Here is a 27,953-nt window from a genome sequence, read left to right on the forward strand (position 1 = left end):
CCTCGTAGATGCCTTTTCTGTGGGGTGTTCTTCACCAGGCTAAATGTGGAAAAGAAAATGTCTTGTCTATCTGTAGTTTAAAATGTCATAGAGAGTTAGAAAGAATTGGTTGAACTGTTCCTGACTCTAATTCAGGTTAAATATGACCCCCTCCCCCAAACATTACAGTTTGCTCTTAGATATCTGTTTAGAATGTAAGAGGTATGAGACAATGTCTATTAATTAAATAGTCTATGGCAAGGAAGAAGAAGGCAGGAGGTTTTGGTTTAGAAATGCTTTTGTGAACTCTGGAAGATTCTAGTGTTTCTGCCTTTGTACTGTCTCTTGGAACGATTTTCGAAGACTGCTCTGAATCTTTCTGGGGCCCAGAAAAAAAGTATAGGGTCTTTGAGAAAATAAAATTTGTGTCACTGACACAAGAGGGTCAGGGAAGCCTTCTCTAAGGAAGTAACATTGTGCTGCGTTCTGGAGGATATATTCACATATTTACGGAGTGCCTCATGGGTGCCCTGCACTACTCCTGATACTGAGGTTGTAGTAAGGCCCCTGCTCTCATAAAGCTTCCATTCTAAATGCCTGTGTGGGAGAGGCCTGGGAAGGACAGACAATAAAGAACAATTATCTGAAAGATCAATAGGAATTAACAAGACAAAGAAAAGGGAGAGAAAGGCTGAGGGAAAGGTAGGAACATGACTTGTTTTAAAGAACCAAGACCAAATGAAGAGGCTAGTTGGTAGACCAGGTTAAGGTTTCTACCTGAGAGTAGGAAGCCCTGTAGTGTTATTTATGTAACAAAATAATTAGATTAACTTGATCAAAATTGCTTTTTAAAAAGATCACTCCAGCTGAAAGCTAGGAATGAATAGGATATCCTATGATTTTTTTTGTGATGTCAGGCCTGTTCTGGATTTCCTAAAGCCACTGACTATAACAGTAGAACTCCAGGGAGTCATTTGGAATTATTCCAAACTAATAATGACCCAAACTGACCCAAGGGGTTCAGCCAGAACTGGATGAGCATTAGGAATGCATTTTAACTTGCTGCATTTAGCTCCCTGTCAGGCATGATTTAGTAGCCATCCTCTATTTTCAGTTTAATTTTGGTATGGTATATTTGGAGCAATAATGTTCCATTAAAGTGTTTTATGCTGACTATCCAAAGCATTACCTGTGTTACCACTTGATATAAATCAAGTATATGTCTTTTATTTTAACCATGGCCTTTCTTTCAAGGGAACAGTAGTTTGATTACATTGTCTGTTTGAGTCAGGAAGGAATTTTAATGGAACTAATGGATTTAGCATTATCTCATGTAGTCACGTTTATAAGAACATATGATAGCAGAAAATCTTTGAAAGGTGTAACGCGTTATACTCTTCACATTTTCTTTCTTTTTTTTTTTTTTTAAGATTTTATTTATTTATTTGACAGAGAGACACAGCGAGAGAGGGAATGGGAGAGGGAGTGGGAGAGGGAGAAGCAGGCTTCCCGTGGAGCAGGGAGCCCGATGCAGGGCTCGATCCCAGGACCCTGGGATCATGACCTGAGCTGAAGGCAGACGCTCAACGACAGAGCCACCCAGGCGCCCCTACTCTTCAAATTTTAATGTGTAGAAATGAAGCAACACAAAATTACATCAAGATCTAGATACGAGCACTAGTATTGTCTCTTCCAAGTAAGATTTTCATTCTCCCTGTTTTCTTCATTAAATCATTTTGTAAACTCAAATATTAGCTCTTACTTACATAGCACTTTCTAATTCTTTCTTAATCTACCCCTTAGCAGTATTTGGCAGTTGAACTCCTCCTTTTCTTATTTGGCTTCCAGGACACCAAGCTCTGCAGGTTTTCTCCCTCTGGCTATTACTTTTAGGTCCTCTCCTTTGTTGAGTCCTCTTCTTCTCCCAAACTACATCATCCTGACCTTCCCAGAGCTTAGTTTTTGGACTTCTGTTTCTATTTACAGTCAGTTGGAGATCCCATCCAGCCTCATGGCTTCACATGTCATCTGTATCTGATGATTTCCATATTTTTATCTCTGGCTCAGACCTCTCTCCTGAGCTTGGGTATTGGGTATCCAACTTCTTTCTTGATACTTCCACAGGGATGTGTGATAGGCATCTCAACCAATACTGAGCTCCTTCTCTCCCCACCAAAACCTGCTCCTTTTGTAGTGTTTCCTGTATCAGTAAATGGTTAGCTACTGCATCCTTCTAGTTGCTCCAAATAAAAATCTGGATTTGTTCTTGAATCCTGTCTTTCTAATTTGTCTAATCTGTCAGCAGATCGTTCAGCTCTACTTTAAAAACTGTAGCTATACTCAACCACCATTTCTTACTCTTCCACTTCTACTACCTGGGACCAAGCCATCACCAATCTCCTGGAGTGCTAAAATAGCCTATAACTGGTCTCCTGTCTTCTGCCCTTGTCCCATTCAATCTTTTCTCAACACAGCAGAGATAAGTGATATCTTGTCATTCCTTTGTTCAAAACTCTCATTGCTTCTCAGAATAAAAGTCTAAGTCCTCTCACTAGGTTACTATACTCTGATGCTGCCTGTTGCTTATACATCTCTGACTTCATACTTCTCTCCCTTTTTTGCTCTGCTCCTTCCCCACAGTGGCTTCCTTGTACCCACAGATACATTCTAATGTGTAGACATCAGGGCTTTTGTACTTGCTGTTTCTTCTGCCTAGAACAGCCTTCCTGCAGATTAAAAACATGACTGGTCCTCGTACCTTCTTTAAGTCTTCAGACAAACATCATCTTGAAAAGGACTCCTCTTGCAGCCTATTTAAAACCACTACATCCCCTGCTTCCTGGACATTCCTATGTAGATGTTCACAACATAACCCAATCCAAGTTTATTATTGTCCCAACCTCCAGTATAAACGATATACTCAATATTCAAGCCAGAAACCTGGTCATCACCCTTCCTTTCCATCTCACATCAGGTTCAAATCTCATCAACATTGAGACTTGATTCTTTCTCCTAATTAGAGGTTTTTTTTTTTTTACCTTTTTTGCTGTGTATCCCCAAAAGAATTTTTTAATTGCACGTTTTTATGTTGACATCTAAAAATGTTCATCTTCAAGTTCAGTTAGTTGCAGAAGATATAATTTTATGTGTTCTAAATACTGATATTTTAAAGTAAAACAGTTCCATTAGTCTTTTATTTTTTATTTTTTTAAGATTTTATTTATTTGAGGGGCACCTGGGTGGCTCAGTTGTTAAGCGTCTGCCTTTGGCTCAGGTCATGATCCACCGCTCGGTGGGAAGCCTGCTTCTCCCTCTCCCACTCCCCCTGCTTGTGTTCCCTCTCTCGCTGTGTCTCTCTCTGTCAAATAAATAAATAAAATAAAATAAAAGATTTTATTTATTTGAGAGAGAGTGAGAGAGAGCACAAGAAGGGGGAGGGTCAGAGGGAGAAGCAGACTCCCCTCTGAGCAGGGAGCCTGACTCAGGGCTCGATCCCTGGACTCTGGGATCATGACCTGAGCTGAAGGCAGACACTTAACCGACTGAGCCACCCAGGCACCCCCCCATCAGTCTTTTAAATACATCTGGTGAAATCTAAATACCATAGCATGTTGATATCCACCATTGATCCTTCTAAAATATACATGACAAAGTGCTTTTTTTTTAAACGTTTTTATTTTAATTCCAGTTAACATAACAGTGTTGTATTAGTTTCAGGTGTACAATATAGTGATTCAACAATTCCATACATCATCATGACAGGTGCACTCCTTAATCCCCATCACCTATTTCACCCATCCCTCCCATCTTCCTCCCCTCTGGTAACCATCAGTTCTCTATAATTAAGAATCTGTTTCTTGGGAAGCCTGAGTGGCTCAGTTGGTTAGGCGTCTGCCTTCAGCTCAGGTCATGATCCTGGGGACCTGAGATCAAGCCCTGCGTCTGGCTCCCTGCTCAGCAAGGGAAACGTCTTCTCCCTCTCCCTGTGCCTGCTGCTCTTCCTGCTTGTGCTCTCTCTTTCTGTCAAATAAATAAATAAAATCTTAAAAAAAAAAATCTGTTGCTTGGTTTCTCTCTCTTTTCCCCTTTGCTCATTTGTTTTGTTTCTTAAATTCCACATATGAGTGAAATCATACGGTATTTGTCTTTCTCTGACTTATTTCACTTAGCATACTTTCTAGCTTCCTCCATATCGTTGCATATGGGACAAAGTGCTTTTTTTTTTTTAAGGTTTTATTTATTTGGCAGAGAGAGACACAGCGAGAGAGGGAACACAAGCAGGGGGAGTGGGAGAGGGAGAAGCAGGCTTCCGCCGAGCAGGGAGCTTGCTCGATGTGGGGCTCAGTCCTAGGACCCTGGGATCATGACCTGAGCCGAAGGCGGACGCGTAACAGCTGAGCCACCCAGGCGCCCCGAGAGAGAGAGGTTTTATAGGAAAAAGAGTTTATGATACTTTTTGTTTTTTCTTACAAATGTGTGCCTGTAGTTTCCAGTTTTATAGTCATTTTTACTAATAATACTCCTCTCTATGATGTAATATTAATCTCTTAGTAATTTCATATTCTGCTAAGAGCACTGTGACTTCCAAATGCTTTGCCACTGGAATAAGTTGGGAACCATTGATTTAGCCTGCGCTTTCTTGGCTTTACAGGCTAATGGCCTGCCTCTTTGGGAATGTACTTACAGATCATGTACCATTTCATTCCATTCAAGGAAAATTTTAATGACAAAAATTTTAGCCTCCACTAATAGTCTTCTCTACATGTTTTGATTATTTTATGGTAAACCCTCACGTAATATTAAGCTAAATAGAGTGAGATACTTGGCCTGTACTTACCTCCTTTTTAAATAAACTTACATTTAAAACCCCTCCAGAAAGTTCCTAATTAAGAGCGCTGAATCTAAGTGAGAAGCGAATATTAAAAGTCAGTGGGAATTGAGCATTGAGTGGGAATCTCCCCATGCTTAATGTTACATGGAATAACTGAGTCTCCTGGTACATATCCAATGAAATTAAAGCAAATTTTATGGAGTTCTCAATTTTTCCCAGTCCCCAGATTTCAGTGAGGCCAAGAAATCTGTTTGATACCGTGAATTTATTTATTGAACAAGTATTTACTGAGTGCTTTCATTATACAAAGCATGGCACTAGATTACCTGTGTGTTAGTAATAAAGGGGTGGGGAAATAGGAGGAAAACAAAAACATAAGAAATGGTTCTGACCTTGAAGAGTTGAGAGTGTGCAGCTGTGGTTTCATTATACATCCTAGTAAAAAAATTGCTACCTTAGAATATTATATGTTTATATTATTTTTTAAAACTTAATTGGGAGTATAATTGACACATAATAAACTGTACATATTTAAAGAATGCAGTTTGATAAGTTTTTATGTATGTATATTTCAGTGAAGCCATCACAATAAAAATACTGAATATATCCTTCAGCCCCATGATTTCCTCTTGACTCTGACTCTCTCTTTTTTTTTTTTTTAAAGATTTTATATATTTATTTGAGAGAGAGAGAAAGCATGAGGTGGGGAGGGTCAGAGGGAGAAGCAGACTCCTCGCTGAGCAAGGAGCCCGATGCGGGACTCGATCCCGGGACTCCAGGATCATGACCTGAGCCGAAGGCAGTTGCTTAACCAACTGAGCCACCCAGGCGCCCGACTCTGACTCTCTTTAATTCTCCCTCCTTCCCCATTTCTTGTACCCAAGCAATTACTGATCTGCTATCCATTATTGTAGATTGCATTTTCTAGAGTTTTGTAGTAATGGACTCATACAATATATACTCTTTTTTTTTTTTTCTGGCTTCTTTGACTCAGCGTAATTATTTTGCAGTTCCTCCATTTTGTGTCATATATTAATAGTTCACTCCTTTTTATTGCTCAGTAGTATTCCATTGTGTGGATATACCACTGTTTATCTCTTTATTAATGTACCTTTGATTCTCAGATCTTGGCTATTACAAATGAAACTGCTGTGAATATTTAGGTACAAGTCTTTGTATGGACATATGTTTCCTTTTTTCTTGGGTAATTACCAGAGAGTGGCTGGATCAGATAGGAGGTATATGTTTTATTTTTTAAGTAATTATCAAACTTTCCCATTCAAACTGTTGTATAGTTTTACATTCCCACCAGCAAAGTCTGAGAGTTCCAGTTCTTCCTGCCCACATTTGATACTTAATTTAATTTTAGCCATTGTAATACATGTCAGCAGTATTTTGTAGTTGATTGTGTATATTTTTAGAATGAAATTTGTTGCTTTTTTTTAAACTGAATTTTAACTCTTTTTTTTTTTTTAAGATTTTATTTATTTATTTGAGAGTGAGAATGAGATAGAGCGAGAGCATGAGAGGGGGGAGGGTCAGAGGGAGAAGCAGACTCCCCGCTGAGCAGGGAGCCCGATGCGGGACTCGATCCCAGGACTCCAGGATCATGACCTGAGCTGAAGGCAGTCGCTTAACCAACTGAGCCACCCAGGCGCCCAATTTTAACTCTTTTATAACAACAACAAAACTTCCAGTATTCTTTTTTTTTTTTTTTAAAGATTTTATTTATTTGACAGAGAGAGCACAAGCAGAGGGAGACAGAGGGAGAAGCAGGCTCCCTGCTGAGCAAGGAGCCCGATGTAGGACTCGATCCCAGGACTCTGGGATCATGACCCGGGCCAAAGGCAGCCGCTTAACAGACTGAGCCACCCAGGTGTCCCAAAACTTCCAGTATTCTTAATTGATGTTTGAGACATTTGCATCCTTGCAAAAATTTTGGCAATAGAATGAACAATTTGGCATAAATAAATGTCATACCATGTAGCCAGAGAGATTTATTTCTACATTATACCAAAACCTCAAATGTTAATTGATCAAACAAATGCACTGGCAAGATTTTTTATTTGATTGTGAATATGGAGAACTGGAAAATATAAATTAGGAAATAACACTTCTGAAACTTGTCAAATCTAGTGTTTATCTTGGTATAAGATAATTTAAAGTTTAATATTTTTATGTGTGTATACATGGATCTATATATAGTATCATGACTATTCTTTTTACAGTGTATGTATAAGGAAATACCTTCTGGCAATTTGAAAATATGGTGTAACTAAAATACAGGTCTGACTTGTTACTCTACTGTTAAAGACTGAAAATTATTTTAATTGCTCTTTTTCTGACTAGTCTTTCAGAAAAATATGGTAGGTTAGTTCTGATGTGGTAATTTTGTTTACTGTCTCTTAGGGTGCTGAGATAGTAAATACTGTACAAGTACAAAGTATGGTTATCTTCCATTGTTAGTATTTATATGTGGGATTTTAACACTATATATTTGTTTTTATGACTTTTCATATTTGCAATTACTTTAAGAAGTGTGGCATAAGAAATTTTGATGCTCAGTGTTAAAGTTGCTTTGCAGGTTATTTACCAAAATCATAATCACAGGAAAAAAAATCCATTCGGGGCACCTGGGTGGCTCAGTCGTTAGGTGTCTGCCTTCAGCTCAGGTCGTGATCCCAGGGTCCTGGGATCGAGCCCCACATCAGGCTCCCTGCTCCGCGGGAAGCCTGCTTCTCCCTCTCCCACTCCCCCTGCTTGTGTTCCCTCTCTCGCTGTGTCTCTCTCTGTCAAATAAATACATAAAATCTTTAAAAAAAAAATCCATCCCAGTTAGACATTATCTTAATTCTCATGCACAGTCACTTTCACTGAGTAGGGCACTTGGCTTTTGTGGAGGGATGTTATAAGAAACAGCCTTATGAATGCCATTGCTAAACTTCCAGTGTAAATGCTTTTCTTTTTATTAAAAAAGAAGAGTCTTTTAATTCTATTGATCTAATAGAAATATATGGTAAGAAGTAATTAACTTTCTTGTCATGTTAAAGACGCGCAGGAGGTAAGAGAAAATATTTGTTTTCTCCAAAATCTATTTTGAATTTATAAAGAAATATTATAAAGCCTGGCTTTTTGGATGTTGGTCCTTTATAAACATAACTGCTTTACTTTAAACTCTTCTTTTCCAAAGTCCTTAAAAAAGTAATATTTGTTATTTCTAGTTTTATGTATCCTCCTTTTTCCCACTTTCCCAGTTCATATTATGTTTCTTTATAAGTTAGTATATTTTATCAAAATTATTCCTGCAAATAGAAAGATAACTAACTTTATAAGGCTCATAAGAAAAATAGCAGTACCTCCTCCCATTCACAAAATTTTCTGCTTTCCAGAGACAGTCACTTTTAACTTTTCCAAGTGATTCACTTCAGTGTTCTGTATCTCTAAGGAAAAAAATTGCTATTTCTTGATTTTTCTGTTTTGGCCATTATCTGTTAACGTCCTACCATGGAAGGTAAAGATTTAATATTCTTTTTTTTTTCTTAAGTTTTTATTTATTTTGGAGAGCGGGAGTGCATGAGCCGGGGGAGGGACAGTTGGAGAGGGAGAGAGAGAATCTCAAGCGGACTCTGCACTGAGCGTGGAGCCCAAGCGGGGCTCGGTCTCACAACCCTGAGAATATGACCTAAGCTGAAATCAATAGTCAGTGCTTAACTGACTGAACCACCCAGGTGCCCCTAATATTCTTTTATACACATATATATTTCCTCCCTCCAATCATACACACCTTATATATACATACTTCCTGCCTCACTCCGCCCCCCCCATGCCATGGTTATATCTTCGTTTTGTTTGGATCAGTATTCAAAGTTTACATTATTATGACTGTGAATGCTGTTATAGGTAAACCACTTTTTCTTTCCTACCTAACCTTTTACTGGAGTTAGTAATTGTCTTGTTTTGTTTGTGTAGTTTTCTACTGGAAGTGACTAATTCAAGCTTAAACTCACTACCAGTTGTCTAAATATCCTCTTAAGATTTTTAGATCCATCAGATGCTCTTATCAATTTAATCTTCTTTAAAGTTTTTATTTATTTATTTTAGTAATCTCTACACCCAATGTGGGGCTCGGACTCATGACCCTGATGAGATTGAGTCACATGCTTGGGGTACATGAGATCAAGGTTGTGAGATCAAGTGTCATGTGGGCTCCACTCCGTGCTCAGCGCAGAGTCTGCTTGAAATTCTCTCCCTCTTCCTCTGCCCCTCCTGCTCATGCTGTCCTTCTCTCTCTAAAATAAATAAATAAATCTTAAAAAAAAAAAGTCTCAAGCTCTTCGACTGAGCCAGCTAGGCATCCCTCAGTTTCATCTTCTTGAGACAGCTTCTCCCAAAATCTTCTGATCTTCTCTAGTCTGGACTGGTGACCTTATGTTTGTTGTACGTGTCTCATAATTTCCCTTCACTTTATCCTGGGTACTCCTTTGGCCTTGATTCCTTTATTTCTTATATACTATATTTTTCTCTTGTTTTACTGTAGTACAGTTAAACTATAAAAGCTTAATGAGAAAGGGTGCATGAAAGAGAAAAATTTTTGACCTGTTATGTCTAAGCATGTCTTCATTTTACCATGACATTTGATTGATAGTTTGTTAGGAACTTCTTCTAAGTTGGAAATCTGCCTTCTAGCTTCTAGTGTTACAGTTGAAGTCTAGATCTAATCTAATGTCCACATTGTATATGACCCGCTTCTTCCCTTCACCCTAAGCTTGTAGGATATTCTGTTTGTCTCCAGGGTTCTAACATTTTAATTTCGTTTATTAGCTGGGGACTAGCGGGGCCCTTTTGACTTATTTTATTGGAATTTTATCCTTCCATTTTCTGTTTGCTAGATGATTCTCCAACTTTTTAAACTTATTTATGGTGAAGTAGTAAAACAATCAGAAATGCATAAAACATAAATATACAAAGATAATCATTTTTATGGTAATCACTGCCTTTTTCTTTTATAGTTTTACCATTTAAACATGTGTCTCTAAATGTTACAGCTTAATTTTGTCTGATCTTGAAGTGGAATTCCATTGTATGTATTCTTCTTGTCTGGCAGCTTTCTGCCAACATTATTTCGAAGATATAGCCACATTTTAGTTAGCTATAGTTACTCAGTTTTCTTCCTGTATTCCATTGTATGAACATACTACAATTTATTCCACTTTTTTTTTTTCTAAGATTTTATTTATTTATTTGACAGAGAGACACAGCGAGAGAGGGAACACAAGCAGGGAGAGTGGGAGAGGAAGAAGCAGGCTTCCTGCGGAGCAGGGAGCCTGATGCGGGGCTCGATCCCAGGACTCCGGGATCATGACCTGAGCCGAAGGCAGACGCTTAATGACTGAGCCACCCAGGCGCCCCGATTTATTCCACTCTTAAGATATTTGAGTTTCTAGTTGGGAGGTATCACTAATAATGTTACTTAGGAGACTTCTTATACATGTCTTCTAGGAAATCTGTGTGCTTATTTATTTCTCTAGAACGGTGCTGTCCAATAGAAATATAATGTAAATCACATATGTAATTTTAAATTTTCTCACAGCCATATTAAAAAAGTAAGAAACTCATGAAATTGATTTTAATAATATATTTTATTTAACTAATTAATCATTTTAGCATATAATCAGTATAAACATTGAGATATTTGACATTCTTTTTTTTATACTAAATCTTTGCTATCTGGCATGTATTTTACACTTAAAGCCCATTTTATTCCAGTAGGGCTACATTTTAGGTGCTCAGTAGCCATATGTGGCTGGTGTCCGCTGTGTTGGACTGCATAGCTCTAAACAGACATATCTCCAGCAGTGGAATTGCTGGGTCATAGGGTATGCATATCTTTTTTTAAATTTTTGATTTTTTAAATTGAAGTATGAATGACATACAGTATTGTCTTAGTTTTAGGTATATATACTTTATGAAGTGATCTCCACGATAGGTTAGTTGCCATCTGTTAACATACAAAGTTTTCACAATATTATTGATTATAGAGTATTGCATATCTTGCACTTTAGTAGATAATGGCAAAATTTTTAAGTGATTGAGCCAAAAACATAAAAAATAAAAATAAAATGATTGAGCCATTTTGCACTCCAGTGGCAGTGTGTTGAGAGTTCCTATTGTTCTACATAATCACTAACGCTTAGTATTATCAGGCTTTTTAGTTTTGCTCTCTGATGGGTGGGTAATAGTTTTCATTGTGGTTTAATTTGCACTTCTCTCATTACCAAAGAGCTAGAGTTCTTATTGGTCGTTTGAATTTCTTTTGTGAAGTGCTGATTTGGGTTTTTTGCCCATTTTTTTCTACTGGGATTTTTTTTTTTTTTTTAAGTAGGCTTCATGCCCAACATGTGCATCGAACTCACAACCCCAAGATCAAGAGTTGCATACTCCACCAATTGAGCCAGCCGGGTGCCCCTGTATTGGGATTTTTATCATTTTTTTCTAGTTCTTTATATGTTCTGGATATGAGCCATTTTGTTTTATGTGTCACATAAATCTTCTCCAGTGCTAACTTGTCTTTTCACTTCCTTAAAGATCTTGTTGAACTTAACTTTTCATTTTTAATTTAAAGTTATGTTTATCAGTCCTTTCCTTTCTGGATAGTAATTTTTGTGTCTTGTTTAGGAAATCCTTTCCTATCCTGAGTCATGAAGATAATATCTTGTTTCATATTACCAGTTTATTAGGTCTTTATGTAATAGTTCTAAAATACCCAGCTAGAATTGTTGTTTGTGTACAGTGTGAATTGGAGTTGAGTATAATTCTTCTCCATATGGGTATCCAGTTGTTCACTATTTATATGTTTCCTCGCCTTCCCATGACCACACCCTCATACCCTGTAGTACTAGCTTAGTTGTAAATCAAGGGTCTGTATATTTATGGGCTTGTTTCTGTATTCTCTCTTCTGTTCCATTCGTCTGTTTTTCTGTCATTAAAACAATATCACATTCTTACTGTAGCTCTGTAATAAATCCCAGTAACGATTACAGCAAGTACTTCTACTTCTTTGAGTAAGTGCCTGATTTTCTTAGCCTTTTGCAATTCCATGTAAGTTTTGAAATTATCTTGTCAATTTCAGCAAACAAACTTTTTGGTTTTGACTGTGATTTTAAGTCTGTGGATCAGTTTGAGAATTGATATACTTACAATATTAAGTCTGATAATTCATGAACATGCTATTATATTTCATTTATTAGGATCTTTAATTCCTCTCAGAGTCTATAGTTTTCTCCCCCAAGGGTCTTATACTTCTTTTGTTAAGATGTATTTCAAGGTACATGATCTATTTTTTATTCCATTGTAAATGATATTATTTAAGATTTTTATTTTTCATCTTTGTTGTGTTCCACAGAAATAAAATTTTATTTTTTTATGAATTAAAATAATTTGGGGTGCCTGGGCATGTTGGTTAAGTGGCCGACTCTTGATTTCAGCTCAGGCCATGATCTCAGGGTTGTGGAATTAAGCCCTGCCTCAGGCTCCTCTCAGCGCAGAGTCTGCTTGAGATTCTCTCCCTCCCTCTCCCTCTGCCCTTCCCCCTGCTTGTGCACTCTCTCTCTCTCAAATAAATAAATAAAATCTTTTTAAAAAATAATTTATCTATACAATATTTTGATTTTGCTTCATGGGTCTATTAGTCTGGTGTCTGCAAAGAAACAGAAACACACGCATACTCTCTCTCTCTCTTTTCCCTCTCTCTGTCTCTCTCTAATAAAGGTAGAGGAGTCCAAAATCTGCAGTCAGTAAGCTGGAGACCCAGGAGAGCTGGTGGTATAGTCCTAGACCAAGTCCTAGTTTAAGGCAGGAGACCAAAATCCTGGCTCAAAGACTGGCAGAGAGAAAGAATTCTTTCTTGCTCAGCCTTTTTTATTCAGGCAGGTCCACTCACACTGGGGAGGGCAGTCTGCTTTACTCAGTCTACCAATTCAAATGTTAATTTTACCCAGGAACCCTCATAGATACACTCAGAAATAATGTTTAACCAAATGTCTGGGCACCCTGTGGCCCAGGCTAATTGACACATAAAATTAACTATCATAGTAGGCAATCAAATCATCTGTAAATCTTTTCCTTTCTAATTCTTGCACTTTTACTTCTTTTTCTTGCTGGACTGCACTATCCAGGACCTCCAGTACAATATGGAATAGAAATGATATAGCGAGTATCCTTGCCTTTTTCCTGATATCAAAAAGAAAGCTTTCAGTATTTCACCATTGACTATAATGTTTATTATAGGCTTTTTGTAGATATCCTTTTACTAAATTAAGTTCACTAGGAGATTTTATTATGAATGAATGTTGAGTTTTTTAGATGCTTTTTTTACTAAATCATTGATATCATATTACTTTTCTTTTTTAATCTGTTAGCATGGTGAATTATTTTGTTTGATTTTCCAACATTAAATTAACTTTACATTCCTGAGATAAACCCACTTGGTTGGTCACATTTTTTTTATATGTATTATAGAATTTAGTTGATATTTTACTGAGGCTTTTATTTCTAGGCTGATGAGTAAAAATGGCTTATAATTTTCATCTTTTTTTTGAGTTTTTATATCAAGGCTAGTCTCACAATAAGTTGGGAAGTCTATTTTGTTGTTCTTCCAGTTTCTTTCTTAAATGTTTAAGTTTGTCAGTAAAGCCATCTAGTCCCATATAATGAGCTATAAAAGCAAGTCTCAACAAATTTTAAAAAGTTGAACTCTTAGAAAGTATGTTTTCTGACCACAATGCAATTATTCTAGAAATCGGTAAAAAAGGGAACTTAAAATACTGTATGTTTAGAAATTAAGAAATATACTTCTAAATTCTAAAGGTCAAAGAAGAAATCATAATGGAAATTAGAAGCTATTTTGAACTGGATAATTAAAAAAAAAATTCTATATTAAAATCTATAGGTTTTTGTTCTGTTTTTTTACAAAAGTAGATCTTAGACTAAAGTTTTCTATTACTTTCTGCTCTGTGGGTTAAGAAAAGTTTACAGACACCAACAATTAGAGGTGGGTTTTCCCCCCACTTCTTGTGTTTTATGTCTGTATTTGAATAACTATTCTAGTAAAATGTTAATAATTGTAAAATAAGATTCTCTGAGATTTGTCATAAATATTCTTTAACTGAGACTTTTTTTTAAAGGTTCAGGAGCAAGTACATCCCAATCTCTCAGCTAATGAAGAGTCTCTCTATTATATTGAAGAGCTGATTTTTCAGCTGCTTAATAAATTATGCATGGCTCAACCAAGGACTGTTCAAGATGTGGAGGTAAAAACTATTTTGATATTTCAAAAAGTCACTGAACCATTGTACAAATTAATTTTTTAATCTATATCATTCTAAATCATTATGGAAACTAAAACCATTGAAATCTTATGTGGAATATGTGCTGAGTTCATTTTCAACAAAGATAGCAAGGCAAATCAATGGGGAAAGGAAGGTGTTTAAGCAAAAAAAAAATGCTGAACTAACTGGGTAAATTTATGAGAGAAAAACCCTTGAAACCTATTTCACATAAAAATTAATTCAAGGTGCATCATAGTCTTAAGCATAAAAGCTGAAACTATAAAGTTGTAGGAGAGAATGGAGAAGAATATCTTCTTAACCTGGGGTTAACCAAATATTTTTTTTTTTACAGAGGACTCAAAACACAGTAAGTATTAAAGAATAAAATTAATAAGAAAATGAAAAAGGTGTAAGTCACAAACCAGGAGAAAATGTTTGTGATATATATTCCTTACAGAGGATTTGTATCCAGAATGTTAACTTCTACAAATCAGTAATAAAAAGACACCTTCCTCCCCGAAATGGGCAAAAGTCTTGAACAGACACTTCATAGAAAGAAGATGTGGTATTGACCAATAAGCACATGACAAGTGCTCAAGCTCTTTTTTTTTTTCCATTTTATTTTTAAGTAATCTCTACATCCAATATGGGGCTCAAACTCAACCCAGGATCAAGAGTTGCATGCTCCACTGACTGAGCCAGCCAGGTGCCCTTCAAGCTCTTAAGTCACAGGGAAATAGAAATTAAAACCATATTGAGATACCATTTCACACCCCTTTCAAGGGACAAAACTAAAGACTAATAACACCAAATGCATAATTAGAACTCTTACACATTGCCAGTGGGAGGGTAAAATGGTATAACCACTTTGGAAAATTGTTTGGCAGTTTCTTATAAAGTTAAACATATGGTATATCTAGCCTATGACCCAGCAGCTTTACTCCTAAGTATTTAACTAGAGAAATGAAAATATATGTTCACAAAGAGACTTATGTATGTCCAAGCCGTTTTATTCATAATACCCAAAAATTGGAAACAACTCAAATTTCTATCAACAAGAAAATGAATAAACGGGTTGTGGTTCATTTATAAAATGGAATACTACTCAGTAATAAAATGAAAGAATGAACTATTGATATGTGTGATAACATGGCTATAATTCATGGACATTATATAGAACAAAAAAAGCCAGACCTCAGAGAGTACACATGATACGATACATTTCTGTGAAGTTCAGAAACAGCTAAAATTAATGGTGATAGAAATCAGAATGGTGGCTGCCTATGAGTGTGGAGATGGAGATGATAGAAATATTCTGTATCTTTTTATTAAAGTGATGGTTACACAGGTGTAAGCATTTTTCAAAACATTGAATTGTACACTTAAGATCTGTGCATTGTACTGCATATAAATACTGGTTCAGTAAAGGACTAGTAAAAATCTTAAGGCTATTTACTGTTTGATTAATATACAGACACACCTCTAAAAAATGGTGTGAATTAGTGCTAAAATATTTGTTTTGGCTCAGTTTACATGGGAGTATTTTTAGGTTTTTAGAAATACCCATCAGTACAGCTTTCAAAAATTACTTTGGTACTATACTGTTTACATCACCTTTCTTTTGAAAATTGTTTCTGTAATAAAGCAACAACTTCTAGTCTGAAGGAAAATCTTAATTTGGAGTAATTGGGCTATTAAGACTTTTAGGAACTCTTGGAATTAAAGCATTTGTTTCCCTACTCTCAGCTCGACGACATTAAGTATAAAAAAAAGCATACTTCTCAATAGCTAAATATGCTAAAAGATGAGAACATAATTTTAAAAAACAGGAAGTCCCGCTAAAAATTGGAGTTTGATTCACCTATCATTAGTTCTCATTATTCATGCGAACCACTGGTTAAAATTTAGATTAGATGAGCCGTAATAGTAACCTAAAAGGCTTAGATTGTTTTTGCCAGGAGATGTATTTCCTTAAGCTGTTCTGAGCTTTGTCACCTACTTGTACCTTTAAAAGGTACATGACATCTCTTCTTTTTAAAATTCTTCTCTATATTTGAAGCTCCAAGGTCAGCAAAAGGAGAGTGACTGCATAATAATTATTAATAATGAATTAACCGCTTCTGCTAGGTAAATAATTTTAACCCTAGGAACCTTAGTGTAAAATCACTGGTGAGTATTTCATGCTGGTTTTCATCTCTCCTAATGTTACTACTTTTTCCTAGTTCTCGTTCCATTCTAATTATGCTTATGCTTACAAGCTTTCTGTTTAAATTTCACCTTTTTCTTTACTCATGGGAATTACGTGGAAAAATCTTGAGAGTACTGTTGATCCTTTTTTTAAAAAAATTAGTTATTATAGGAATCAGAACATATGTCACTATTATCTGCTAGCGTTAAAGATGATAAAATTTAGTTTTGTATGAATTTTCTGTTATGAACACTTCTATTAACAATAGTACTGCTGTGATCTGAACAGGAACGTGTTCAAAAGACCTTTCCTCATCCAATTGATAAATGGGCTATTGCTGATGCACAATCTGCCATAGAAAAACGAAAACGAAGAAATCCTCTCTTACTCCCTGTGGACAAAATCCATCCTTCATTGAAGGTAGTAAAAAAAAAAAAAAAAAATTAAACATTGGGGAAGTTCTTTATCATGAATAATACTTTATAAGGTATTGGTGTATTTATATAGTATTTATATAGCATGGTTTATGTTAGTATATGCATGTATGTGTGTGTACTTGTACATACACATATATATTAATGTGTGTACAAGTAAAAATACTCTGATAAAATCAGATTTCCTTTCAAATAATATTAAAAGTTATTGATAAGCAATAATACATCTTTGTGGTATCTTCTGTTGAGTATTACCCCTGACTGATTCTCAACCTCTAATTAAGAAAATATATATTGTCGGGGCGCCTGGGTGGCTCAGTCGGTTAAGCATTTGCCTTCAGCTCAGGTCATGATCTCAGAGTCCTGGGATTGAGTGGGGAGTCTGCTTCTCCCTCTCCCTCTGCCCTTCCCCCCGCTTGTGCTTTCTCTCATTCTCTCTCCAGTTCTCTGTCAAATAAATAAATAAAATCTTTAAAAAGTAGGGGCGCCTGGGTGGCTCAGTCGGTTGAGCAGCTGCCTTCGGCTTGGGTCATGATTTCAGGTTCCTGGGATCGAGCCACGCATTGGGCTCCCTGCTCAGCGGGGAGCCTGCTTCTCCTCTCCCTCTGCTGCTCCCCCTGCTTGTGCTCTTGCTCTCTCTTTCTCTCTCAAATAAATAAGATCTTTAAAAAAAAATCTATATAGTCAAAGCTGTGGTGAGTTCAGAACTGTTTTTAATTTGTATTTATCACAGATATTTTTATATACATTGGAAAAATGGGCTAGGGAATATTATTTAGTCTATAGAAAATATTTGATGTATATGGATTTGAATGCCTCCTTGGTAGCAATTTCAAGACATCCCCTAACTCCCCCCTCATATGCACATATCCTGCCCTCAATACAAACCACTGTCATTTGGGGATATTGGTTACAGGCCCTTGAAGATAGCAGATACTTGTCAAATGGGTTTTGGGTAATGTATTAATTAAGAGGTTTTCAGTGAAGTCCTGGCCAAGATTTCTTGATACCAAAGGCAGATTTGTTAGATTAGATGTCTCTTTAAAAAGCCTCTGATACTGGGACCAATTGCTCATTCTGTATCCTATGATACCTGTAACGTTAGACATTCAGTGTATAGAAAGTTTGTAAGCAAGAGTGTTGGATAAAATTTTGCAGTGTTTAACTGATACTTGACAGTGCCATTTTTTGGAATTAAATTGTGTATTCTTTCCACAGGAAGTTTTAGGGTACAAAGTGGACTATCATGTATCCCTGTATATTGTGGCTGTACTAGAGTATATCTCAGCTGATATTTTGAAGTTGGCTGGTAATTATGTTTTTAATATCCGACATTATGAAATATCTCAGCAGGACATTAAAGTGTCAATGTGTGCAGATAAGGTAAGTGTTAAGTGGTATTTAAATTTAACTTGAATAATAGTGACTGTATGTCACTTCTGCCTCTGTCTTTTTTATACATGTTTATATTAGTAATTTTTATAATTCCTGGTGTTGGAAGACAGAAAAATGCTGGTGTTTTAGACAAACCATGATACTTTCAGCATATGACAGGATGGGAATCTCCCCCCCGGCCCCTCAAGAATCTTTTGCCTACAAGAGAAAAACAGTCAAAGCCTCAAACCAATTTAAGAAAAATAGTTTTGAGTTTTATCTTTTTAGAAAGAAAATATATACAGAGCAGTCGGGTACTTTTAAGTATAAGTAATTTTGAAAAGCATACTTTGGTTTCACAGAATAGTGGGGCACAGCTAGAGAACAGAAGACTGCAATGCCAGTGTTTCTTCCTTCTGATACTGTTTTTGTTAGTTACCTCATTGCTTCCTGGCTGTAAGCCTCTGGGGGAAGAAACTGAGTCTCTTTATTTTCCTTTCTTCTCCTTTTCTTTCCTTTCTACTTTTTTTTTTTTTTTTACTTTTTAAATGAACATTTTTGGGTATCTGTCAATGTGCCAGTCACTGCCCTGAGCTTTAAGGATCCAGCATGGAACAAGACAGCAGTCCCTGTGTTAGAAGGAATTTATTTTAGTGGGAAAAATAATATGGTAAAAAACATAATAATTGCAGCACAGTGTGATTAAAAACTATTATAAGCCAAAGTGCAGTGGAGAAAGTGGTCACCTCTGGCATGGGGGAGACCAGGAACACTTCATAGAGAAGATGCCTAAACTAGACCACTAAGGTTGAATGACCCCTAGAACTTGGCACATGCCAGTGGTTCTCTACTTTGACTGTACATCAGAACTACCAGAAAGAATAGTGATGCCTGCATCTTACTCCCAGAGGTTCTGATTTACTTGGCCTGGGTTAGGACTCTAAGCCTCGATATATTTTGAAAGCATCCCAAGTGATTCTGATGTGCAGTTATTGTTGAGATCTGCTCTAGTCTGCCTTGATCTCAAAAATGATTTTTCACTTGAATTTCATAGTAGAAATTCCTAGATATTTCTATTTGACTTCTAAAATTATGATGACATGCTTTAAAAAAAAAAAATTTCTATCTCAGACTTCAGAAAAGTTGCAGGTGCAATAAAAGATACTCCCCTGTGCCCTGAACCACTTGAGAGTAAGTTGCCAACATAGTTTACAAACAAAAACATTCTTCCGCATACCATGGTATGACAATCAAAATCCAGGAAATTAACTTTGATACATTATACTATCTAATTTTCGGGCCCCATTCAAGTTTTGCCAGTTGTCCCAGTGATGTCCTTTATAGCAAAATGATCCAGTCCAGAATTAGTCATGTATCTTTCAGTCTGGGATAATTCCTCATAATCCTTTAACTTTTGTGGCCTTGATACTTTTGAGGATTACAACTAGTTATTGTTTAAAATGTCCCTTACTGAGGCTTCTGGGTGGCTCAGTCGATTAAGCATCCGACTCTTGATTTTGGCTAAGGTCTTGATCTCAGGGTCGTGAGTTCAAGCCCCACATTGGGCTTCACAGTGGGTGTGGAGCCTACTTAAAAAAAGAAAAAGTCCCTTACTTTAGTTTTTTTCTGGTATTTTCTCTTCATTAAATTCAGGTTATGGATCTTTGGCCAGGAATATCATAGAAGTAGTGCTGTACTCTTTTCATTGCATTTCTCACATGGCACACAATTTTGATGTGTCCCATCACTGGTGATGTTCATTTTGATCACTTGATTAAGGGGTTGTTTTCCAGGCTTCTCTGCCTTGAAGTACTATTTTCCCTTTTGTAATTAATAAATATTTTGTGGAATATTTTAAGATCGTGAATATCTTGTTCCTCATTGCACTTGAAATTTATTCGTTTGTTTATTTTAATATAGGCTCATGGATTCTCATTTAATATGCTTTCCATTATTTCATTACTTATTTTGATAATTCAGATTGTCCTAGATCTGGCCAGTGGGAGCTCCTTTAAGTTGGCTTCTCTGTCTGTATCATTCTTTGAACACTTCTCTTGACAGAAGATGTTCCAGGTTCAGCTTTCCTTTACATGCTGCTCACGCCTGGGATTAGTCATTTTCTAAAAACTCCAGGTTCCTTTTAGTGGAGAATGGTATTTAGAAACCAAGATCTGGGTGCTAGGTAAACTCACTGCTATTACGGTGTACATGTTCTGGTCTCTAGATGCCAGATTTGGGGAGTGTGTGTGTGTATACATTATATGTATACAGCACATCTATATTTATTTCTCATCTATGTTTTTGTTGTTATGGCAGCCCAAGAAAACTAATACAGGCGTGTACTTTCACAAGTTGTTTATTTTCCAACATCGGTGTTATGTTAGCACCAACCTACATTTAAGTGGGGGTGGACCTATAACGCAGGTGGTAATTCAGTTCTGCTTAGAAGATAGTATTGTATTTACCTACTTCTGAGTGGGTAGAACAATTTGGGAAATCTGCTTTACCGTTCTCTCAGGCTTAAGCTTCTAACTCAAGAACTACCCTGTGTCTACCAAAAAAGAATTATCTGTCTTTATATGAATTCACAGATCTCTCCAATCCAAACCAATACCACAGGGTTCATTTTAGCCTCCCCTTGTTCATATTTGTAACTGTCTTGTCTGACAGAAATCTGGCTCCCATTTTTCTTAATATATTTTCCTATTTGGTCTGTTCTCCTGTATCTAACCAGTCTCCTAACAGTCCTCTCTTCCTGCACTGGTACAGGCACCTTCTTTAACTGCTTAATAGCGGTTGCTGGTATGGTAACTATGCATGAGAAAAGCATCACAGTGTGCTCCGTCATGTGCTTCTACAGTAGTATCCTTTTCTTTTTTCCAAGTGCATATAGCTTTCTTTACAACAGGACAAGGAAGTACCACTATTTTGAATGCCTACTCTTTGCCAGACATAGTTGTATGCATTTTATGTATACCACCTCATTGAATTTTCTCATCAGTTACATTTTACATAGAAGGAATCTGCTTTCAAAAGAATAAATAACTTGTCTGTAATCACAGGTAAGTAAGTGATTGAACCAGGATTTTGGCTCAGATTGTCCTTCAAAGGTATGCTCCTTTTTGCTATTATATGTGTGTATAGTTTATGTGTGTGTGTGTATTTATATACACACATTTATATGTATACACACATATATTTCACTGTTAGGTTTATCTTATTTCTATAAATATTTATTTATTTTTGCATATCCAGTTTTGTTTGGACTTTTTTTCCCTTCAACTTTTCATATTTCTCTTATTTGAATTTTCTTATATAAATTAGCTTGTAATGCGCACAGCTCTCATTGTTTAATGTTTTAATTCTAAATACCTTGAGACCATTTTATAAAAGTATGGAAAATAAGTTTCTACATTATTGATTTATATTTGTCAGGTTTTGATGGACATGTTTGACCAGGATGACATAGGTTTGGTTTCTCTCTGTGAAGATGAACCCAGTTCTTCAGGTGAATTAAACTACTATGACCTTGTCAGAACTGAAATTGCAGAAGAAAGGCAGTATCTACGGGAACTAAATATGATCATAAAAGTGTTTCGAGAAGCCTTTCTTTCTGACAGAAAGCTGTTTAAACCTTCTGTAAGTACCTTTTTGGTTTGAAATTTTATGTACCCCAAAAGCAGCTTAAAATCACAAGTAGGAACTTTTTATACTTTATGAGTGTATAACAAAAATATTCTATTATGTAGTATTTATGGTTTTTAAAATATGTGAATTGTTCTGTATTAAGGGCAGTGACAGTGGAAGTCAGACACAAGTGCACCCAGCTGCCCTGATTGGAAAGGGGGACTGCACGGGAGTGGAATCTTCCTGCTGTGCAGGATTTGAGGTTTATAGTCATTCGTTTGAACGTAGTGAAAAAGATGTATGGTCTAGAAAAGAAAGACTTAATACTTTTTCATGTCTTTTGGTAAGTACTTTAAGGCAGTGGTTTAAAGTTTTAACAGTGGAACTCTTTAAGAAAAAAGTTCATGCCGAGTGCCACATAAACAAAGGCAGAGCTACTCCGCTGGAATATGGGATAGAAGTGCTGGCAGTAGAATGGGAGCCTTGTCCTTTTTCTTACCTCTGTAGCTTCTAAAGTCAACTTAAGGAATACAGCTAGACAAATACTGTCTTTTTTAAGAAGTTTTTTTTTCTTTCCTTTCTTTATCCCATGATTTATTTTTCCTTAGATGTCTGTGTGTCTGCCCTTCACTTTAAATACTCAGCCTTTTTTCTACCTCCTGATTTCCTCCCCCAAATAACTATTACATGAGTGAATGTGCAGACACAGCTGGCTGAGTGTTTAAGATTAGGAAGTGATTTAGCCTCTTTGATTCTTTTCCAAAAGCATGAGTTTCAGTGATAATGTAGGGTTTTTTAGTTGGCTTCTGTCCTTTTTTTTTTTTTTTTTTTTTTTTTTGGTACTTATGTTTAATGTTTTGTAGCAGCTCCCACTGGACACGCTGCTTTAATCGCATTTTGTCATTTTCAAAGTACTGTCTATTTTATGTGACCCTTGTAACACTCCTCTGAGATAGATGAGACAGGTATTATCATCTCTGCCTTACTAAGATAAGGAAATTGACACAAAACGATTATGACTTGGTAAGTTACAGAAGTTGAACTTGAACTTGAGTTCTTTTTTTTTTTTTTAAAGATTTTATTTATTTATTTGACAGAGAGAGAGATAGCGAGAGCAGGAACAGAAGCAGGGGGAGTGGGAGAGGGAGAAGCAGGCTTCCCGTGGAGCAGGGAGCCCGATGTGGGACTCGATCCCAGGACCCTGGGACCATGACCTGAGCCGAAGGCAGACGCTTAACGACTGAGCCACCCAGGAGTTCTTTTATACCACAGTATAATTGGTTCTATCTAAGAATAAAAACCTAACAGATGCTAGTAGCTTATTTTATCTTCTTTGGCTTTTCTGTGTCCCATTAGTTTTCATTCCTCAGGAATTAATTTTTATGGGGTCTCTTCTCATTGATAGTGCTGATTTGATAGAAAATTTCAACTATGGTACTGAAGGGTCAAGAGAAAGAGGGAATTCCTTATCTTTTTAAACTTTTTTTAGCATTTAGATATGGATTTGCTATATTTACTGTATTTTTTTCTACTGTATTTTTTAGTCTCAATAGACTGTAAACTTTTGAGGTAAAGACCATCTGAGATCAGAGCATAGTACTCAGCAAATATGTGATAAAGGAATGAGTGATTTAAAACTAATCTTAATTTACTCCTTTAGGCCCTATCCCTTTGTCTTCAAAAAGCTCACATTTGGGCGCCTGGGTGGCTCAGTTGGTTAAGCGACTGCCTTCGGCTCAGGTCCTGATCCCGGAGTCCCGGGATCAAGTCCCACATCGGGCTCCCTGCTTGGCAGGGAGTCTGCTTCTCCCTCTAACCCTACCCCCTCTTGTGCTCGCTCTCTCACTCTCTCTCGGTCTCAAATAAATAAAATCTTTAAAAAAAAAAAAAAGCTCACATTTGTGGAGGACCTAATATATGCCAGGAGCAGTTTGTGGAAATCATCTCATTTAATCCTACTAAGAACCTTATGAGGGTAGATAGATATTAATATACCAGCTGTGTGACCTTGAGCAATTTACTTAACTGCTTTGAGCTGGTTTCCTCATTTGTAAAAATGAGGATGATGATAGTGCCTATCTAATAAGGCTGTTATGAGATTACATGTCAAGTACTTGTAATAGTGCCTGAAACGTAGTAAGTGACCTAATCCAGAGTCATTTATCTAACAAGTGTGGGGTCAAGATCCATGCTCAGGTCTGTCAGGTTCCACAGCGTGTAGTGTTTCCATTACGACATGGAAGAGTGAATGATAGTTGGCCATAACCTGCATGATCAGTCATAACGGTCTGTTTAAGAAATTAACATTTCTTAATCCAGATGTAATTCACACATGGAAGCTTGAATGAAGTCTTAATTCCACCTCAAATTTAGGAGACAGGCCACAAGTTGTGAAACTGGATTGTATTTTATATTTCCCAGTAAATTTACTGTATGTAATCCGGGAGGTTTTTTTAATTTCACATTTATATACATGATGGACTTTTGCTTTGTTATAGAATATATTACATGTCTTGGAATATATTAGTATGTAATTGGATGAAAATACACCCTTAACACTTATATTACTTATATTTAGCAATTTTTAAACAATATTTCAACCTCACATGTCTTAACTTTTCTTTTTTTTCAGGATATTGACAGGATTTTCAGTAACATTTCAGATATACATGAATTAACTCTGAAACTTTTAGGTTTAATTGAAGACACAGTTGAAATGACTGATGAAAGCAGTCCTCATCCGTTAGCTGGCAGCTGTTTTGAAGATTTGGCAGAAGTAAGTTTATAAAAGTACTTTATAATTCTCATTAAAGTTCTAAATAGTGTATTAAAAAATTAGTAAGATATTCTCTGTGAAAATTAGAGGACATTGCTGACTGCTATAAAACAATACTTAAGATTGAACCAGTAGCAAACTAAAATTACATTGTCTATATTTTTAGTGACACTTATTTTATAGTGTATTTATGATAATATTTATAGTGAAAGTTGGTTGAGTAGTAACATTTAGGATTTTTTTTTAAATTTTATTATGTTATGTTAGTCACCATACAATACATCATTGGTTTTTGATGTAGTGATCCACGATCCATTGTTTTCGTATAACATCCAGTGCTCCATGCAATACGTGCCCTCCTTAATACCCATCACCAGGCTTACCCATCGCCCCACCCCCTCTCCTCTCTAAAACCCTGTTTCTCAGAGTCCATAGTCTCTCATGGTTCATCTCTCCCTCCAATTTCCCTCCCTTCATTTTTCCCTTCCTTCTCCTAATGTCCTCCATGCTGTTCCTTATGTTCCACAAATAAGTGAAACCATATGATAATTGGCTTTCTCTGCTTGACTTATTTCACTTAGCATAATCTCCTCCAGTCCCATCCATGTTGATGTAAAAGTTGGGTAATCATCCTTTCTGATGGCTGAGTAATATTCCATTGTATATATGGACCACATCTTCTTTATCCATTCATCTGTTGAAGGGCATCTCGGCTCTTTCCACAGTTTGGCTATTGCAGACATTGCTGCTGTGAACATTGGAGTGCATATGGCTAGGATTTTTTTTTTAATGGCATGTGCATTTAAGGTGAAAGAAAATAAATTCTGTTGACCATAGCTGTTTAGCTTTTATAGATTTTGGTCTTAGTTTCCAAAAATTGAAAAGGAGGTTGATATTTTAATTTTTTTCCTAACGTGAAAATCATTGTGTCTTTTAGGTGATGATTATAAAAATAATGTAGCTTATTGTAAAAATATTCAGAAAAATAGAGGCAAGTATAAAATGAAAATCACTCAATTTTGCAACACCCAGAGATAACTTATCCTTACAACATATATTATTTAATCCTTAAAAATATTTTTCTATAGGGTGCCTGGGTGGCTCAGTTGGTTAAGCGACTGCCTTCGGCTCAGGTCATGATCCTGGAATCCCGGGATCGAGTCCCACATCGGGCTCCCTGCTCGGCAGGGGGTCTGCTTCTCCCTCTGCCCTCTTCCCTCCTGTGCTCTCTGTCTCTCGTTCTCTCTCTCTCAAATAAATAAATAAAATCTTTAAAAAAAAAATAATAAAAAAAAAATAAAAAAATTTTTTTTTTCTATATATAGATACAAACCCGTTTTATTTACGATAATAGACTGTTAACTATTTTCTCCTGTTCTCAATATATCATGAACATTTTCCATGTTAATAAATAGACTTCCACACAATTTTTTTAATATATTAGTTGAAGTTTAGTTGACATACAATGTTATATTAGTTTCAGGTGTGTAAGATAGAAATTCAACAATTCTTGTACATTACACGGTGTTCACGGCCATATGTGTGGTTACCATCTGTCACCATACAACATTATTACAATATTGTTGACTATATTACCTGTGCTATACTTTCCATCCCTGTGATTTACTCACTAGAAGTTTGTGCCTCTAATCCCCTTCACCTATTTCACCCATCCCCTCACCCCTCCTTCAACACTGATTTTGAAGTCTGAATTAGCACCATGTTATATGGAGACACCATAACATATTTTAACTCCTTACTATTAATAAATATTTAGGTTGTTTCCATTTTTTGTTATTATAAACAATATTGCAACAAATATATTTATACTGTCTTCATAGTCTAATAATTATTTTAGGATGTATTCCTAGAAGTGGAATTGTAGTATTAAAGACGAAATTTTTAGAACTTTAAAACATTTTACCAAATTTACTTCCACATAAGCTCTAATATATGCTGCTCTTTTTCCCACACCTTCACTAACTCTGGGTGTTATTCTATTCATTTTTCCCAGTCTAATGAGGGGGGAAAAGAGCTTTTATTTTTAAAACTAATCATGTTGAACATCTTTGTATACTCATTGGCCATTTTTATTGCTGTTGGAAAACAGGTTGTAAAAGTGCTTTCTTTAGTTTTCATGTAAAAGAATTTCTAATGTTACAATCTTTGCCTATATTTTTTGGAAAATATAGATCACTTTTATTATATCCATTTTAGAGACAATGAAACTGATAGTATAGAAGTATTCAATTACTGATACCTAAGCAAAATAATCAGCCTTGATTCTTACTAGCAAGTTTTTATATTGCAATATCTTAGCATATTAATCTGTAGCCTGGTTGCTTGCTGTTCTCTTAAATATATCATGGTTCAAAAACAATATATTTTCTAATTTTTATTTTGTTATTGTGGTAAAATATACATTAAGATTTGCCATTTTAACCATTTTTAAGTGTATAATTCAGTGGCATTAATCAAATTCACAGTATTATACAACCATCACTGCTGTCTTTTTTAAAACCTTTTTATCACCCCAAACAGAAACTGTACTCACTAAGCAGTGACTCCCTATTCTTCCCTCCCTCCTAACCCCTGGTAACCTCTAATCTACTTTCTGTCAACATGAATTTGCTGATCCTAGATACTTGATATAAGTGGAATCATAGCAATATTCTTTTGTGTCTGCTTATTTCACTTAACATGTTTTCAGGGTTCATCCATCATAGCATGTATCAGAACTCCATCCCTTTCTATGGCTGAGTAATATTCCATTGTATATATGTATCATGTTTTGTTTATCCATTTATTTGATGATGGACACATGGTGTTTCCATCTTTTGGCTATTGTGAATAATGCAACAGTGAACATTGGCATACAAGTATCTGTTTGAGTCTCTATTTTCAATTCTTTTGGGTATATATCCAGTAGTGGATTGCTGGGTCATGGGGTAATTCTTTGTTTCACTTTTTGAGCAACTGCCAAACTGTTTTCCACAGGGGCTACAGTATTTTATATTCCCACTCGCAATGGATGAGGATTTCAGTTTCTCTTATCCTCACCAATACTTGTTATTTTCTGAAAAACATACTGTATTTTTTTTTTTTAAGATTTTACTTATTTGACAGAAAGAGACACAGCAAGAGAGGGAACACAATTAGGGGGAGTAGAAGAGGGAGAAGCAGGCTTCCCGCTGAGCAGGGAGCCCGATGTGGGGCTCAATCCCAGGACCCCCACCCTAACGGCTGAGCCACCCAGGCGCCCCAAAACATACTGTATTTTTAAAATACAAAAATGAAACAAGACTCTTAGTTGTAACTAAACATTGGGGATATCGATTATTGTCAAGTAATAGGAATTTATTGAAATATAAACATCGTACAAAATATGGGCAATTTCTGCTTTGTTATTTTACTATAT

The 27,953-nt window shown here is 36.1% G+C and overlaps 1 protein-coding gene across 4 annotated transcripts in view; it reads left to right on the plus strand.

The window, feature by feature from the left end:
• SOS2 (SOS Ras/Rho guanine nucleotide exchange factor 2) overlaps positions 1 to 27,953 on the plus strand; it is an 80,892-nt gene that overhangs the window by 3,918 nt on the left and 49,021 nt on the right. For 3 of the 4 annotated variants that reach the window (XM_021701352.2, XM_021701354.2, XM_021701353.2), the window contains exons 2-6: positions 13,993 to 14,118; positions 16,613 to 16,744; positions 17,977 to 18,141; positions 21,568 to 21,771; positions 24,392 to 24,535. In XM_021701352.2, coding sequence (XP_021557027.1) covers positions 13,993 to 14,118; positions 16,613 to 16,744; positions 17,977 to 18,141; positions 21,568 to 21,771; positions 24,392 to 24,535 — 771 coding nt within the window. Of the gene's footprint in view, positions 1 to 13,913; positions 14,119 to 16,612; positions 16,745 to 17,976; positions 18,142 to 21,567; positions 21,772 to 24,391; positions 24,536 to 27,953 lie in introns of those variants that run through there. The other variant, XM_044917831.1, reaches the window with a different exon arrangement.

This window comes from Neomonachus schauinslandi, chromosome 9 (assembly GCF_002201575.2).
Source record: "Neomonachus schauinslandi chromosome 9, ASM220157v2, whole genome shotgun sequence".
NCBI lineage: Eukaryota > Metazoa > Chordata > Mammalia > Carnivora > Phocidae > Neomonachus > Neomonachus schauinslandi.